The 18,220-nt window shown below is 44.4% G+C and overlaps 1 protein-coding gene and 1 pseudogene across 5 annotated transcripts in view; one reads left to right on the plus strand and one right to left on the minus strand.

Annotated features, from left to right (window-relative positions):
- Positions 1 to 207: 207 nt before the first annotated feature.
- CFLAR (CASP8 and FADD-like apoptosis regulator) overlaps positions 208 to 18,220 on the minus strand; it is a 59,027-nt gene continuing 41,014 nt past the window's right edge. For 3 of the 5 annotated variants that reach the window (XM_011974513.1, XM_011974510.1, XM_011974511.1), the window contains 4 exons: positions 15,281 to 15,330; positions 14,497 to 14,578; positions 3,574 to 4,084; positions 208 to 675 (listed from right to left, as the gene is read on the minus strand). In XM_011974513.1, the coding sequence (XP_011829903.1) occupies positions 537 to 675; positions 3,574 to 4,084; positions 14,497 to 14,578; positions 15,281 to 15,330 (782 nt within the window). In that variant the 3' untranslated portion in view covers positions 208 to 536. Of the gene's footprint in view, positions 1,520 to 3,573; positions 4,085 to 14,496; positions 14,579 to 15,280; positions 15,331 to 18,220 lie in introns of all 5 variants that reach the window. The other 2 variants (XM_011974514.1, XM_011974512.1) reach the window with 2 other exon arrangements.
- On the plus strand, positions 1,840 to 2,027 carry LOC105535450 (annotated as a pseudogene).

An 18,220-nucleotide genomic window follows, 5' to 3' on the forward strand; every position in this document is an offset into this window, starting at 1 on the left:
CTCATGCTGAATGCTTCCTGCCCTCAAACATCAGACTCCAAGTTCTTTAGCTATGGGACTTGAATTGGCTTCCTTGCTTGCAGATGGTCTATTGCGGGACCTAACCTTGTGATCACGTGAGTCAATACTCCTTAATAAACTCCCCTTTATATATACATCTATCCTATTAGTTCTGTCTCTCTAGAGAAACATGACTAATACATGGACTAAGATAGTTCCTGTCCCATTTTTTTCTTTTAAGAGATGGGGTCTTGCTATACTGCCCAGGTTGCTATGTGGTGGTTATTTGTAGGCACAATCATAGCATGCTATGACCCTGAACTCCTGGGTTCAAAAGATCCTCCTGCCTCAGCCTCCCAAGTAACTGGGAACACAGGTACCCACCCCCACATCCGGCTAATTTTTGTATTTTTATTAGCGTTTACCATGTTGGCCAGGCTGGTCTCAAACTCCTGACCTGAAGTGATCTGCCCTCTTTGGCCTCCCAAAGTGCTGGGATTACAGGCATGAGCCACTGCGCCTGGCCTTTTAGTTTCTTATGTGTAGGAGAGGATAAGTTTCTTCCTCAGAGTGTGCTGCAGCCAGACATAATATTTCTCCTTGGCAGAAACTCTGCTGTTCCAATCATACATGTGGCCATTGAGTTCAATGTGGAGATCCAGGAGTGGGCGTTTTCTGGAGAAAACAAGAAAGGCAAAATTTAATGCCATGCAAATATCAAAGAGAAGACAGATTGTCCTTAGGGCGAAATGAGCCAACAGATGTGAAAGTTATTTGAAACTGTTCCCTTCTAAATGCACCACAAGCTGCTTAGCAAATGATCCAAACTAACTTGCAGCACTCTGGCTTAGTGGCCACCATCCCCTCCCTCAAGGGGCTGCTGAGTTTCACTCTGGGAACATACCAGCCAGATGATAACCCACGTGGATCACCTATGCAAACGGATGGGCTCAAAAGGCCAGTAATACCACTGGCCCATGGAGTATCTATCTTGGAAGGCTGAGTGGCTCCTGCTCTAACCCCCGCTTCCTGCTGGGCCACCACTAAGGAGGCCAGGTAAAGAAGGCCATGAGATTTATTCCTGGGGTATGCAGAGGTACAGCCCAAAATGCATTTTGACAGGTGGCTCAGAAACATCATTTTAAATCGTTAATTAGGGTGCAACTGAAAAAGGCCAGTTAATCTTATACTTGAGGTACATTGTGGCTTCATTCAGCTTAAACAGAAACCAGGACACTGATGCTTCTCTTAGAAAAGTATTCTTGCCAATAAACATTTAAAAAAATGTTTACATAACAAAGCCTTCCAGATCTGAACAGTCAGATACCACTTTTCACCTATCAAATTGTCAAAACTTGGGGAAATATAAGAGCATGCAGTGTCAGGGAGAATTCAGGGACACAGCTACTCTCCCATAAAGCTGATATGACCATCCTATAGGACATCTAGTAAGATGAATCCAAGGCTTGAAAAATGCATGTCCTTTGACTCAGTAATTCCACTTCTGGGAATTGTCCCCCTAGAAAACAATTAAGGATAAGAACAAATACTAAGCTGCAAGGATGTTTCTTACTTTGTATGAAAGCAAACACTATGCAACAACTAAAGACTGATCAAGTAAATTAAGCTATGGCCATATCATGGGCTGTCGTGCACACATTAAACTGATGCTATAGAAATGTGACTACTGACACACAAAAATGTTTTTGATCTAGTGTTAAACAAACTAAAAGCAGGTTATAAAGTGGTGGCAGGCTGTGAGTGTCTTTCCGGCGATACACGGGCTAGAGGGATGTGGGTCCTTGCCCTCTCCCTGTGTGCCTCATCGCCAGGCCTTGAAAAGTTAAGGAAATCAAAGACTTTCTGCTCACAGCCAGGTGAAAAGATGACAAATCTGTCAAGATCAAGAAAAATAAGGATAGTGTGAACTTTCAAGTTCGATGCAGCAGATACCTTCAGAGAAAGAGAAGGCAAAGAAACTGAAGCAGCCCTTGTCCCCTGCTTTAGCAGTAAAGGAGCTGAAATGAGCCAGACATGCTGATTTGAACTGTATTAAAATTTTTTTAATTAAAAATAAATAAATAATAGATGATGATTCCATCTGGGCTTACAAACATACTTCTGGGCTGGGTGCGGTGGCTCACGTCCGTAATCCTAGCACTTTGGGAGGCCGAGGCAGGAGGATCACTTGCGGTCAGGAGTTCAAGACCAGCCTGGTCAACATGGTGAAACCCCGTCTCTATTAAAAATACAAAAATTAGCAGAGCGTGGTGGTGCGCGCCTGTAGTCCCAGCTATTCAGGAGGCTGAGGCAGAAGAATTGCTTGAACCCAGGAGGTGGAAGTTGCAGTAAGCCGAGATGTGCCACTGCACTCCAGCCTGGGCAACAGAGCAAGACTTCACCTCAAAAAACAAACAAAAAAGATATACTTCTATATGACTGTGTGGGTATCCAATAAAAAAAGATCTGGAAGGTGGCCAGGTGTGGTGGCTCATGCCTGTAATCTCAGCACTTTGGGAGGCCGAGGTGCGTGGATCACTTGAGGCCAGGAGTTCCAGACCAGCCTGGCCAACATGATGAAAACCCTGTCTCTACTAAAAATACAAAAATTAGCCAGATGTGATGGCAGGTGCCTGTAATCCCAGCTACTCGGGAAGCTGAGGCAGGAGAATCACTGGAACCCAGGAGGTGGAGGTTGCAGTGAGCCAAGATCATGCCACTGCACTCCAGCCTGGGTAACAAGAGTGCAACTCTGTCTCAAAAAAAAAAATTAAAAATAAAAATTTGTGGCCAGGCACAGTGGCTCACGCTTGTAATCCTAGCCCCTTGGGATGCCTTGGGATGCCGAGGCAGGCAGAACACCTGAGGTCAGGAGTTCAAGACTGGCCTGGTCAACATGGTGAAACCCAGTCTCTACTAAAATTACAAAAATTAGCCGGGGCGTGGTGGCACACGCCCGTAATCCCAGCTACTCGGGAGGGTGAGGCAGGGGAACTGCTTGAACCTGGGAGGCGGACATTGCAGTGAGCCAAGATTGTGCCGCTGCACTCCAGCCTGGGCAAACAGCAAGACTCCATCTCAAAAAAAATTAAAAAATAAAAAAATAAAAATTTGTTATTTGTATGTATTTATGTATTTATTGGAGACACGGTCTCCAATACTGTACTCCAAGGCTGCAGTACAGTAGTGCAATCATGGCTCACTGCAGCCTCAAACTCCTGGGCTCAAGCAATCCTCCTACCTTAGCCTCCCAAGCAGTTGGGACTAACAAGCGCACACCACTGCACCCAACTAATTTTTAGTTTTTTTATAGAGTAAGTTCTCACTTTGTTGCCCAGGCTGAAAATTTCTTAATTTTGAAGAAAAGTATTCAAACTACAAACTAACTAACTACAAAGTATTTATAAATCGTGCCGGGTCTATACTGTAGTCCTACGGCAACCCCAAAGCAGGAGGGAAAATCTCTTTTCCTCCCAGAAGAGAAGGGCAGCAAACGTGGCACAGTGGTAATTCCTATTCTGTGGCACGAAAATAAGCAGGTGGTCCAGAACTGACCACCTCCTGGGGGCTCACCTTTCTTGTCTCAGTTTCTGGGAGAGGCACTGCAGGTACAGGGACGGTGAGCTGCAGGACCGCTCCAGCAGGGACACATCCGCAGTGCACAGGCTCCAGAAGAAGTCAGCTTCTCGGTGAACTGTGCTCAGCCCTCGCTGCTGAGCCTTGAATTCCACATTCTTCATTGCTGGCCCATCCACCTCCAAGAGGCTGCTGTCCTCCAGCTGGCCCTCTGACACTACATAGTTCTGAATAAAAAACACCTTTGGCTTCCCTGCTAGATAAGGGCATGAATCTCCCATGAACATCCTCCTGATGTGATGCAGGGGGAGTCCTGAGTGAGTCCGATCCACACCATACAAGCTCTGGGAGCCTCCTCGGCTCACCAGGACACATACAAAGCTATCGTAGTCTCGGTGCTCAGGCATACAGGCAAATTGGTCAAGAATCTGGGATATACCATTCACACTGAGACGCAAGAATTTCTGGACTTCATAGCCCAGGGAAGTGAAGGTGTCTTGAAGAAGCTCTGGGGAAAACACAAAACAAACATGGAAAACAACACTGGAGTGAGGAAAGCTCAAGAGGACTGGGTAGGAATCCTAGCCATGGTCTAATCTCCATTATGAAAAGCTTCTGCTTTTGTGTCATATTTTGACGGGCTCGAGTCCTGGGCAGTTGGAACAGGAACCATCTGAATCATGAAAGACGTGACTTTAGGTCCCTAAATATGGTCTATACCCTGCTATACCACTGTTCCTGCCTGATGCCAGCCACAGGCACAGAGTGAGCCCACTCTAGTCCAATCAAACCAAGGGGAGGACAAAATCTTTCTTTCTTCAACGACCTTCTTACTGAAGTCCAGACCTCACAATCTTTCTCTCTTCTGAGTGGCTCACTCTGGGGGAAGCCCACTACCACATCATGAAAGTACTCAGGCAGTCCCTCAGAGAGGCCCACATGAAGAACAGGCTTCCCGCCAACAGCTAGCACCAAATTCCCAGTCATGTGAGCGACCACCTTAGAAGTGGATCCTCCAATCCCAATCAAGCATTCAGATGACCCAGCTGACAACTGACCACAGCTTCACTAGACTCTGGGCCAGAACAGCCTAGCTAAGCTGCTGCTACATTCCTCACCCACAGGTGAAGATATAATTAAATTAGTACTGTTGTTTTTGCCACTAAATTTTGGAGTGATTTGTATACATTTTTAGGTAAATAATTCACTAGGTAAGTCCTTTGACCTTTCCTATCAGTAAAAGGAAAAGGCTTCTTACTTTTCTCCTTTGCTTGGCCCACAACTAAGGATTAAACAATGAATCATTGGCTGGGCTCAGTGGCTCACACCTGTAATCCCAGCACTTTGGGAGGCTGAGGCGGGCAGATCACCTGAGGTCAGGAGTTCAAGCCCAGCCTGGCCAAAATGGCGAAACCCCGTCTCTACTAAAAATACAAAAATTAGTCAGGTGTAGTGGCACGCCCCTGTAGTCCTAGCTACTCAGGAGGCTGAGGCAGGAGAATCGCTTGAACCCGGGAGGTGGAGGTTGCAGTGAGACAACATTGCAACACTACACTCCAGCCTGGGCAACAGAGTGAGACTCTGTCTCAAAAAAAAAAAGAAAATGAATTATTGTATCATGTAATAATGAAGAGATACAAAGGAAGTGCTGATATTTCTAAGTCTATAATCAATCAGCATCATTAACAAGGAAATAGGAGACATGACTCACAGGTTGCAAATAACCCATTAAACAGTGAGGGCAGCCAGGCCCAGTGGCTCACGCCTGTAATCCTAGCACTTTGGGAGGCCAAGGCGGGCAGATCACCTGAGGTCAGGAGTTCGAGACCAGTCTGGTCAACATGGTGAAACCCTGTCTCTACTAAAAATACAAAAATTAGTCAGGCGTGGTAGTGCTCACCTGTAATCCCAGCTACTTGGGAGGCTGAGACAGGAGAATCGCTTGAACCCGGGAGGCAGAGGTTGCAGTGAGCGAACACTGCGCCACTGTACTCCACCCTGGGCAACAGAGCAGGACTCCGTCTCTAATAATAATAATAATAATAATAATAATAATGAGGGTAAATGCCTTCACAGAATCTCTGGGCAGCTGTTATCAGGACTGTAATTTTGTACAGCTTTTTTGAAGAGCAATTTGGGAGTATCATTAAATTTTAAATGTGTATGCGCTTTATAAAAAAAGAAAACTCTGTGTGGTAGAAGAGGCCTGGACGCACTGTCCCCTAGTCATCTCCTCTAAGGGTGCAGACGAGTTTCAATACCCAGTACTGAATCCAGGCTGAACAAGGAGAGAACCTGGACTAGGACTCCAGTTCCATCACTGCTATTCTATTCCAAAGGACTTACACGTCTCTAATCATAGAGTATTTGTTCCCCTAGGGGGCAGAAGCAAACAGGGAAACACCAGACTCAAAGCTCTTTTGTTTACTTATCTCAAGATTGGTTCACTTCCCTCAAAACCTCTCTTCACTGATAAATGTCCTTCCTTATCAAAGTCCTTGAAAGAAAGCTTCACCTCGTTCTCCCTTCCCATGCTGATATGTGAGGCTTGGACAGAACAAATGCTATACTGTGCCTTCCAGCTCTTTCCTTTATTTGTGCTCCCTGGAGGTTCTGGCTGGGGAAGCCCCTGTCACATGACCATAAGCAGACAGTCGCGTGGTGCAGGGCAAAAGAGGAACCAGCCTTGCAATCACAAGATGTGGGTTTAAGTCCTAGTTCCTCCATCTCCTCTTACTAGGGTCTGAATCTTGCATGGTCTTGGAAGAGGACTGGGCTACAACAGCAGACAAGCTAGGAAGGGAATGGGAATCTGAGGTCTGGGGCAGAAAATCCTTACCTAAAAGAACAGAAGAAAAATGGCTAAAGCTGGAGGTGAAGCCAAAAACCATGCAGGTCCCAAATGCCAAAAAGAACAGCAGGTCTGAGCCTCAGACAAGACAGAGCATTGCTTAAATGTGTGACAAGGCAGTCACTCCATAGGCCCAGCCTGAAGACATCACCACTGACATTTCCCATTAATGTCACAATTTTCCTCTATGAGATGGTGAGGTGGAGTGGGAAGGGTTGTTAGCTGGCACTTGCAACTTTACTGGGCCAGCAAGAACATGCATACAGTCCAGTCTAATGTATAGGATCAAAAAGGTAATGACAGTGTGACTCTGAGTCAGTTTGAGTCAGCCCCAGTTTATTCATCTATAAAACAGGATTAAAACGAATGCTTGGACAGGTGCAGTGGCTCACATGTATAATCCCAGCACTTTGGGAGGCTAAGGTAGGAGGATGGCTTGAGCTCAGGAGTTTGAGACCACCCTGGGAGTCACAGGGAAATCCCATCTCTACAAAAAATAAAAAATTAGCCAGGCATGGTAGTGCATGCCTGTAGTCATCACAGTTACTCAGGAGGCTGAGGCAGGAGGAACTCTTGAGCAGGAGGTTCTTCAAAAGGTGACTGTGAGGGCAGGGTACAGTGGTTCATACCTGTAGTCCCAGCACTTTGGGAGGCAAGGCGGGTGGATCGCTTGAGCTGCAGAGTTCAAGACCAGCCTGGGCAACATGGTGAAACCCCATCTCTACCAAAAATACAAAAATTGGCCGGGCATGGTGGCACGCATCTGTGGTCCTAGCTACTTGGGAGGCTGAGGAGGATCACTTGAGCCCAGGAAGTGGAGGAGCCAAGATCGCCCCACTGCACTCCAGCCTGGGTGAAAGAGTGAGACTCTGTCTCAAAAAAAAGGTGAAAAAGGTGACCGTGAGGATCCAGTGAGATTTCTGTAAAGATGCTTTGCAAACTGTGTTTATTCAGATATAAGATATTGACTTTAAAGGAAACAAAGGAAGCCATTTCAAAGTACAAATCACCAATCTTATGGTGTTGCACATCTCTCATGGAATCTCTCTCTTAGGACCTGGAGGGAGGTCTCTATATTCTGAACTAAAATGGGCTCAGAGCGGACAAAGTCCAAGTCCTATGTAGGCAGAACAGTAACTGTTTTGTCCTTGCACATAAATAGAGGAAGAAAAACTTGGGGGCTGGGTTTGGAAAATAAAACTTCAACAAACTGCAGAAGTCCCACTTCTCCTTCTAGAACCCACCCTGGAAAACCCACACCCAACCCAGTCTGATCTCCAAAAATTCCAACGGTTCTTTAGAACTTCTTGAAATGATATGGGGGAGGTAGAGAGGGGAAGGGTGGGGGTTCTTCTGGCCTTGCAGTTAGTACAGGGCTGTTCATTCAAGGTCAGGGTCAGCACTACTCACAGGTTTGAGGACTTCACAGATAAACCAAAAAAACCAAAATACAGTAAAATGTCATGACTTCATTAATTTAGAATTTGTTTTGATCTAAATGAGGGTGCATTTATCTTGACAATTTCTATGAAAAGGGTTTCATTAAATAAATGTATAAAATAAACGAGAATGAGGGAATGCTTCACCGGTTAATTTACAATCACTTACTGTGTACCTTTAATAAGCCCAGTGTTAATTGCTATAGAGCACATGGGCAAAACATAAGATGGGCAAAACATTCTTAGTGAAAAAGGGAGTTCTGAGGTCAAATGTGTTTGGGAAATGCAAGGTAGACAAGGCTAAAATAGGTTTATTCGCAGGAAGAATTCTCAGAGCCTTTAATAGGTCAATATGCATTGCAAATATCTGAGGGGGAAGAGATTAGGCAGCACTTCTCAAATTTACTTGACCAGAAAACTCTTGTTTTACAAAGTTCCCCTTATCGCCTACAGAAATACTTGGACAAGAGAATACATATCAAATATATGATGTACTTAAATCAAAGAGCTTATAATCTTGTTGGGGAAGCAAAGCTTATAAATGCACATAAAACAAAGATTACGTGGTGGCTCATGACCATAATCCTGTGATTTGGGAGGCCAAGGCAGGAAGATCACTTGAAGTCAGGAGTTCAAGACCGCCCTGGGCAATACAGCAAAAAACCCTGTCTCTACAAAAAACAAAAATAAGTTAGCCAGACATGTTAGCATGTGCCTGTAGTACTAGGGACTCAGGAGGCTGAAGTGGCAGGATTGCTCGAGCCCAGAAGTTTGAGACCAGTCTGGACAACATAGTGAAACCCTGTCTCTACAGAGTATTTTAAAAATTAGATGGATGTGGTGGTGCCTGTGTGTAGTTCCAGCTACTTGGGAGGGTGAGGTGGAGGATCGCTTGAGCCTGGGAGGTTAAGGCTGCAGTGAGCCGTGATTGTTTCACTGTGCTCCATTCTGGGTGATAGAGCAAGACCCTGTCTCAAAAAAGAAAAGGAAAGTACAGAAAAATGTTCAAGCTTTTCAGAAAGAACAGGGTAGAAAAAAAAATACTTTCTCTTGGCCAGGTGCGATGGCTCATCCCTGTAATCCCAGCACTTTGGGAGGCCGAGGCGGGTGGATCACTTGAGGTCAGGAGTTCAAGACCAGCCTGTCCAACATGGTGAACTCTGTCTCTACAAAAATACAAAAATTAGCCGGGCATGATGGCGGGTACCTGTAATCCCAACTACTCATGAGGCTGAGGTGAAGAATCGCTTGAACCCGGAAGACAGGTTACAGTGAGCCAAGATAACGCCATTGCACTCCTGCAGCCTGGGCAACAGAGCGAGACTCTGTCTCAAAACAAAAACAAAAACAAAAAAACTTCCTCTTAAAATTTGCAAACATCGTCTTTTATTTTTATTCAGGGGACTTAAAAACAACCAGAGCTTCAGGCCAAGCCGTAAAGCTCATCTGTCAGAGATGTGAGACGTTTGCTTCTATATTCCCAACAGAATTAAAAAGTCCTGTGTTTAAAGATGACCCACCAGGGCCTAGCACAGATCCAGCTTTGCTATCACTGACACAGATGACACACCACCAAAGACTTATTTTTCAATTCTACCAAACTGAGATAATTAGCCCCCAAATCCCTAAGCATTTACTTCTGCCTCAAGAAGAGGTTACTGAACTCCATAAGGATTCTTCTCAAGAATGAACTACCAAAGAATAACCTTATTTCATGCACAACACAGCTCTGAGAACAGATTCCACCTCATTGCTTTAATATTTGCTTCACACAGGGCCAAGCATGGTGCTTTGCACATAGTAGGCCCTCAACAAACATTTACCGGACAAAGAAACAAAGCTATAAATACTTGGGAGACGTGCATGCTCTCTGGATAAAAGTCTGGTTTTTTGAGGACAGAAGTGAAGACAGGTAGAAGAGAGTCTGCTAAACTGTAAAGATAAAAAGGATTGGCTTTTATAAACACACTGACACTGGGAGAGCTTATTCCTTCATTCATTCACCCAACAAATATTTATTGAACACCTAGGTACCAGGGATTGTACCAGGTACTGGAGACCCATAGTAAGAGGGATGGATAAACTCCCCCACCTTCATGGAAATTATATTGAGGCAAAGTAATTAAAAGCATAGGCTTTGGAGTCCAGCTTTTGATCCCAGCTCAATCAGTACTAGAGAAGGTAGGAGTGTAGTTCACTGCTTAGCTTTCTCACCTTGAAAAGAGAGAGAATAGGCCGGGAGCGGTGGCTCACGCCTGTAATCCCAGCACTTTGGGAAGCTGAGGTGGGCGAATCACGAGGTCAGGAGATCGAGACCAGCCTGGCCAACATGGTGAAACCTCGTCTCTACTAAAAATATGAAAGTAGCCGGGCATGGTGGCATGAGCCTGTAATCCCAGCTACTCAGGAGGCTGCGGCAGGAGAATCGCTTGAATCTGGGAGGCGACAGTTGCGGTGAGCTGAGATCACGCCATTGCACTCCAGCCTGGGCAACATGAATGAAACTCCGTCTTAAAAATAAATTAAAAAAAAAGAAAAAAGAAAAATTAGCTGGGCGTGGTGGCAAATGCCTGTAATACCAGCTACTCAGGAGGCTGAGGCAGGAGAATCGCTTGAACTTGGGAGGGAGAGGTTGCAGTGAGCTGAGACTGCACCACTGAACTCTAGTCTGACAACAGAGCAAGACTCCGTCTCAAAAAAAAAAAAAAAAAAAAAAAAAAAAGCAAAAATATTAAAAAAAAAAAAGGAAAAACTATAAAAGAACAAAAAAAAATTTAATGGAGAGAACAGCACCTATATTATGGTATTTATGAGGATTAAGCACGAATCCATGTAAAACAATCAGCATAATACCTTGCACGTAGTAGATTTTTAATAAATTATGTACTCTGAGCACAGCTATGCCCAGGTTAGTCCTATCATGTTCCTGTTTGTTTCTTTCAGAGCCCTTATTTCAGCTGGCAATTACCTTACCCGCTTGTAGGACTCCTGCACTCCTCCCAAGTGTTCAATGTTAACCAGGTGGCAAAGTTAACTAGACAGAAGAAATCCACATAATTACTCTAGATGAAGCCCCCTAACTGCAGATTAGATGAAAAGAGATGAAGGGTGCTGCACTAATAACAACCATTTTCAACCAAGGCAGGATTCTGGGCCTAGAATCTTCAGTGACAAATCACCAGGAGGGGAGGAGGAAAATGAAGAGCTGGAGGCCTAGAGAGATGATGTGAGGAGAGGAGACTCTGCCTTTCCACTTCATAATAATTAATGTTCTCCTGCTGCTCTGAGTCTGTGCATGTAAGTGGATTCGTGACCTCGCAGCTGATGAAAACCATAGCACAAGAAGAATAAAAATGTGCTGCCTTGTTTCTTACCTGCTAATTAGCCACCTGAGCCCAGGGGGGTTTATAAGAGGCCTCAAGCCCAATTATTGATTTTGTTCCCAGAGGCAGGGAAGGCTTGAGTCAAATCACCCTGATTCTCAGGGGAAAGGCAGCACTGAGCATCCAGGGTACCCTCTAATGGCCTAGGCCTACTCTTGTCCAGCAATATACCACCAAGATGTTGAACTTTAAAGGCCTACGTCTGACCAGGAGGGACCTGCTGTCTAGAGTTGCCATTCTGATTCCTGGAGCTCATATACAGACACATCAGCAGCCATGGGGCAGGAAACAGATGTACTAATGCAGTCAACACCAATACCTACTCATACCTGCAGCCAAAAGCATGATGCCCCAGGCTCTGCCTCCAATTCTACCATCCTCTTCCATCTTTCTCTCTTATCAGGTCTCTGCCCTCCTGTGCCCTCCTGTACTTTGTACTTAGATTCTCCTTTGCCAAGCCCATTCAGACTGTGACTGGTAGGAGTGTTGTGCTCAGCTTTCCACTTGAGTGTTTATCCAAGAAGTTGTCCCCTCTCAGGTTATGGCCTCCATTCCAGTGCACCACAGCCTACGGGGATGTATCCCACTCATGCATCCCCTTGGGCCTAGAGCGGGCCTCAGTGCCCTGGTCTCTCACTTGTCTGAGATCAGATTCTATGTACCAAGTGCAAAGAGCCATGGTGAGCTCTTGCTTACGTGGTTTATGGCTAGAATTAAACAAGCAAATGAGGAAATAATGCAAGTTGGCATCTAGTACCGGCTCATACTGTGCCAGGCACTATTCTAAGCCCTTTCCAAGTATGAACTCATTCATTCTGCCCAACCTCCCTGTGAGGTAGGTCCATTATTAACCCACTTTACAAAAGAAAAACTGGGACTTAAGGAGGCCGAGAACTCAGCATTACAGGAAAAATAAAAATAAAATTTAAATTAAAAATAAATTAGAAGCCGGGCACGGTGGCACACGCCTGTAATCCCGGGAGGGATGTACTCAGGAGGCTGAGGCAGGAGAATTGCTTGAACCCAGGAGGAAGAGGTTGCAGTGAGCCAAGATCACATCACTGCACTCCAGTGTGGGCAACAAGAGTGAGACTCTCTCTCAAGAAAGAAAAAAATAAAAAATAAAAAAAAATAAAGAGGCCAGGGACATTGCCCAAGGTCACAAGCCAGAACATGGCATAGCCATGATTCAAACCCACACTGTCATATTCCATTTCTCAACTCTGATCATGCTCCTATAATGCAGAAAAATACGAATATACATTCAGCCCCTGCCCACAAGAGGCCCACAACCCAGCAACAGAAGCAAGCACAGACATTGAGTTTTAGCCAAAAAACTTGGTTTTTCAATTCACAGCAGGTCATGGCTTTTTTCTTTTTTATGATTCTCTTCGTACAACAGATATATGTACAACATCTGCTGATGAATGAAATAACACTGACCAAAACCAGAAGTACAGGACAATTACATAATCTCTTAAAACAGGAAGTGACTCAGTAAGAAAATATTTTCTCATTCTTATATGGGTACTAATGGCTAAAAAGGAGAAGACACTTATCTTTCTCACATCTAACCAAAAACAGGACATGACCAAGCAGGATCATATCTGAAATCCTGGAAAATTTAGTCTTATATTTGACCTTCTCTTAACCTCTCTTCCTATAAAACTCCCCATGGTAACATTTTAAGTGAGCCTAAAAGATAGTTCTGACTCATTTTAAGAGACTGTTGAGAAGCTCTAAAACTGGAAATATAATGATCGATCCTCTTAAGGAAGAGCTAAATAATTAAACAGAAAGTCATTCCACTTATCTATGCTCTTCTCATTCTCTTTTGATGCAGCACCAGTGATTCAGTTTGAGTCAGACATCCAACAACAACTGAGCAAAAGCAATGGTGACTCACAGATAGAAGAGGCTGTGAGGCCAACAACCAAAGCAAAGGACAGCAGAACTGACACATTGCTCAGAAAATATCCAAAGCTCTGTAAGTGAGCTCACATTTATCATGTCTTTAATGTTCCCAGGAAAGTTTTTGTCATCTATCTAGGTGAAATGATGGGGCATGTGATAGTATCTGAAGCCAGAATGCCTTCCGTTAATATTAATGTCCCTCTGGGTTCCAGGACTCCTCCCTGCTATAGCATCCAAATGAAAAGGCAAGACTGAAGCTCACCAACTACTGTAAATGATGTCTTTGTGTCAGAGACACTGTTACGTGTTCCCCAAATCCATTTCATTTTCCTCCTGACACGCAGCTAGACTAATTTCTCCATGTCTACTACAGTTAGATGGAGCCACATGACTGAGTTCTGACCAATCTAATGAGGTGAAAATGATGCATATTATCATTTTTAGGCCTGGTCCCTAAAATCTCTTATAAGATCTTCCACACATTCTCTCTTCCCTTATCTGCTAGCCAGATACAAAGGACTCTGCAGAAAACCAAAGACCTCAGAAGATGATGGAGCCATTGAATGGCCACATGAACAAAGCCCCCCCCCAGCCCGATCCACACTAGCCTGTGACATGAATGAGAAACAAGTCTCTGTTATGTTGAACCACATATTCATTTTTTCTTTTTTTGAGACAGGGTCTTGCTCTATCACTCATGCTGGAGTGCTGTGGCACAATCCTGGCTCACTGCAGCCTTGACCTCCTTAGGTTCAAGTGATCCTCCTGCTTCAGCCTCCTGTGTAGCTGGGACTACAAGTGTGCACCACCACACCAGCTAACGTTTTTTTTTTTTTAAGACAGAATCTCACTCTGTCACCCACGATGGAGTGCAGTGGTGCAATCTCGGCTCACTGCAACCTCTGCTTCCCAGGTTCAAACAATTCTTCTGTCTCAGCCTCCCAAGTAGCTGGGACTACAGGCATGCGCCACCATGCTCAGCTAATTTTTGTATTTTTAGTAGAGACGGGGTTTCACCATTTTGGCCAGGCTGGTCTTGAACTCCTGACCTCATGATCCACCCACGTCCACCTCCCAAAGTGCTGGGATTACAAGTGTGAGCCACCGTGCCTGGTCCACACTAGCTAATTTTTAACTGGGCTCAAGCGATCCTCCCATCTCAGCCTCACAAAATGCTGGAATTCCAGGCATGAGCAACCACACCCAGCCTGAAGCACAGATTATTGAACTGGTTTGTCATGGCAACTGGTGCTGATCACTCTAATGAATACAGCTTGCCTGTGCCATGATCTCAATCTGAGGGCACCGGTTCATCTGCAGCTTCCACACCTACCTGTCTCATTGCCAATGCAATCGATTATCAGGCAGATTCCTAGGGGCTTGCTCTTCATCTTGTATCTCTCTTCAGGTATGCTCTGGAAAGGAAGGCAAGAATTGCTAAAGACTCTGGATATTGCTCTGTTTCTATGAGGTTCCACTCATATACCATCTCTTCTTTTGGATTTCCTTTGACAGGTGAATCACTCAACAGACACAGCCTGAAGTTTCCCATTATGGCAAATGTTTCCCATTAATATCAAATTTTTCCTCTATTAGGGTAATGTGCTCAAGACAAATTATTTTATTTTTATTTAATTTTAATGAAAATCCCATTCTCTTTATTGGCGTTGTGGAATAAAGATAATTTGAAAAACAGAGAAAACATGAGTCATTTGTCTCCACAGTAACCTGAAGTTATATAAGTGGTATCTTCCCAAGTACAAAGGGAGCCCTTCTATTGCTTCTGCTTACAAAGAAGTGTCAACCTAATAAAAAGCCAGAACAAGTAAAAGTTCAGGGAAGTATCACTGCTGACTTACATGTTCAGCAGTCACTGAGTCGAGACAAGGGGTGCTACTTTGGAACTTCCCTGCATTCCAAAGTTCACTAATGCAATCCTCCCTTTAACAACTTTCTCTTTGTTATTCAGAGTTCCCTTGTATGGAAGTTCTCAGGAGAACAACACTCTCAGCCTCCCATTGTCTCAAAGAATTCTTAATGGACAGATATTTTTAAAGAAGTCAGGGTTCTCCACAGCTATGTACATATAATACCAAATCAGACCATTTATTCTGTACCTGAGGCAAAAAAGCTTCTGATTCCTGAATGGATGTCTTCACTGGTTCTTCTGGGGGATGAGAGAGAGAGATCATTTACAAAGCTGAAGGAGAGCTAAGTCCACCCCCACACTGGCTTAGTTTCTTTGTATCACAACTGTTCTCCCTTCCTATTTTCTTCAATTATCTCTTCTTTCCCCAGCTATACTTGGCCGTGAGGTTCCAACCTCACACTGAAGAAAGTGACATAAGAAAACACAAGTCCCCGTGTCTCTACTAAAAAATACAAAAAACTAGCCGGGCGAGGTGGCGGGCACCTGTAGTCCCAGCTACTCGGGAGGCTGAGGCAGGAGAATGGCGTAAACCCAGGAGGCGGAGCTTGCAGTGAGCTGAGATCCGGCCACTGCACTCCAGCCCGGGCGGGCGACAGAGCCAGATTCCGTCTCAAAAAAAAAAAAAAAAAGAAAAGAAAACACAAGTCCCAGTGCTACCAGCGGCTATCTGGAAAAGTTGCTTAAACAGCAAGTGAAGAAGGCTCTCCCCTACCTCACTCTAGGTGAGGAACAGGTGGCTGGTGAGTTTTTAACTTGATAGGAGAATCTAATAACCTCACCACCCAACAATACTGATAGCTTTCCTATATGTGCTGAAACTGTTGACAATACCTAAAGGGAACAGCCTTAGAGAGTGCAGAGCAGGGAAAGCTTATATGTGTTTGCGAGCTATAAAACAGATGGCACTGTTTTCATAGTCCAGTGATACTGGGAGATCATAAAATAAAATGTCAATGGCAAGACAGTGACAACGGGGGCAGTGAGCCTGGCAAATGCAGATGAGCCTAAAGCTAATTTGCTAGAAAAAAATGACTTGATTAGGTCAGGGAGGTGAATGAACGACCAGTTTTGAGCCAAAATTGTGCCACTGCACTCCAACCTGGGCAACAGAGCGAGACTCTGTCTCCAAAAAAATAATAATAAATTTAAAAAAAAGATACACAGGATATATTAAATGAACAATGGATTATTAAATAATATGTATAATATTGATTCTGTGTACTTAAAAATATCTATTTGTGTACATATACTTACACATGTATTAATATATGCTTAAATATAAAAGAATCTAGAGGTATAAAAATCAAACATTAATAGCAGCTATCTCTGCTACTTGAAAGAGGAAATTTCACTTTATATTTTTTGTATTTTAGCAATTATATATTAACAGAACAAACAAACAAAGAAAACCTGCAAAATAATCTATGTGATATATCTATCTCAGTTTAAGGCATTTAGCAAGAACTTACTAAATTGAAGTTATCACCATCCTCATCAAATTCAATGATGGCTGAATAGTTGAAATTTATTTGGAAGTCCAAATTAATATAAATATTTGGTTTGATTATTATTATTTATTTGGATGGAATCTCGCTCTGTCATCCAGGCTGGAGTGCAATGGCACGATCTCGGCTCACTGCAATCTCTGCCTCCCGGGTTGAAGCGATTCTCCTGCCTTAGCCTCCTGAGTAGCTGGGATTACAGGTGCGTGCCACCACACCTGGTTAATTTTGATATTTTCAGTAGAGACGGGGTTTCACCATGTTGGTCAGACTGGTCTCGAACTCCTGACCTCGTGATCCACCCACCTTGGCCTCCCAAAGTGTTGGGATTACAGGTGTTAGCCACCATGCCTGGCTGACCATTTTAAACCTCTATTAAATTAAGTCCAAGTTATTAGAAAGCTTTTAGCGGGGGGACAGAGTCTTGCTCTGTCGCCCAGGCTAGAGTGCAGTGGCAAGATCTCGGCTCACTGCAACCTGCACCTCCCAGGTTCAATCAATTCTCCTGCCTCAGCCTCCCGAGTATCTGGGACTACAGACGTGCACCACCACGCCCAGATAATTTTTGTATTTTTAGTAGAGACGGGGTTTCACCATGTTGCCCAGGTTGGTCTCGAACTGCTGACCTCAGGTGATCCACCCACCTCGACCTCTCAAAGTGTTGGGATTACAGGCATAAGCTACCATGTCCAGCCCAGAAACCTTTTTCTTTATTAGCAAATAAACCAAGTCCAAGCAAGAACAAGTAAGCAGCTCTCCTAATAGGATCACAGGGATATTGGGATTAATTCCTATGCAAATCTACTAGGTCTCCTATTTTCCCTTTAAACAGCCTTCAGAATACTAATTCTCACCACCTCACCAGTGTTTTAAGAAACATGCTGTTATTTCAGGAATTAATTCGCTTCTCAGTAGTTTTTGCTGAAAAGCACAGTATCAGGTAGAGAATGACAGGCATGAGCTACACCATTTGACTAATCCAGGCCAAAATAAGTTTTCAGGTACACACAGCACAAAGACTGAGTCATAAGGTATCTGTAAGGGGACTGCCACACAAAGAGGGCTTCTATTAGGCCACTGCCCCACTCAAAACATTCATGATGTCCCACCACACACAGGACAGATTCCAAGCCCCTTGGATAAGACTGAAGCCCTCCATCGCAGCCCATCAATCCCTGCTTCCTGGAGTTCGGAACCACAACCATGTGCTTCATCAGTGTAAGACAGAGTCTCAGCTCTCACTTCAAGGAGGACTCAAGCAAAAGAAGTAAACTTTTGCTGGGTACAGTGGCTCACGCCTGTAATCCCAGCATTTTGGGAGGCCAAGGCAGGTGGATTACTTGAGGTCAGCAGTTTGAGACCAGCCTGACCAACATGGTGAAATGTTGTCTCTGCTAAAAATACAAAAATTAGGCTGGGTGCCGTGGCTCATCCTTGTAATCCCTTTGGGAGGCCAAGGCGGGTGTATCACCTGAGGTCAGAAGTTTGAGACCAGCCTGGGCAACAGAGTGAAACCCTATCTCTACAAAAAACACAAAAATAATCTGGGTGTGGTGGCGCAAGCCTGTAATCCCAGCTACTCGGAGGCTGAGGCATAAGAATCACCTGAACCCAGGAGGCGGAGG

This window comes from Mandrillus leucophaeus, unplaced genomic scaffold (genome assembly GCF_000951045.1).
Source record: "Mandrillus leucophaeus isolate KB7577 unplaced genomic scaffold, Mleu.le_1.0 Scaffold146, whole genome shotgun sequence".
NCBI lineage: Eukaryota > Metazoa > Chordata > Mammalia > Primates > Cercopithecidae > Mandrillus > Mandrillus leucophaeus.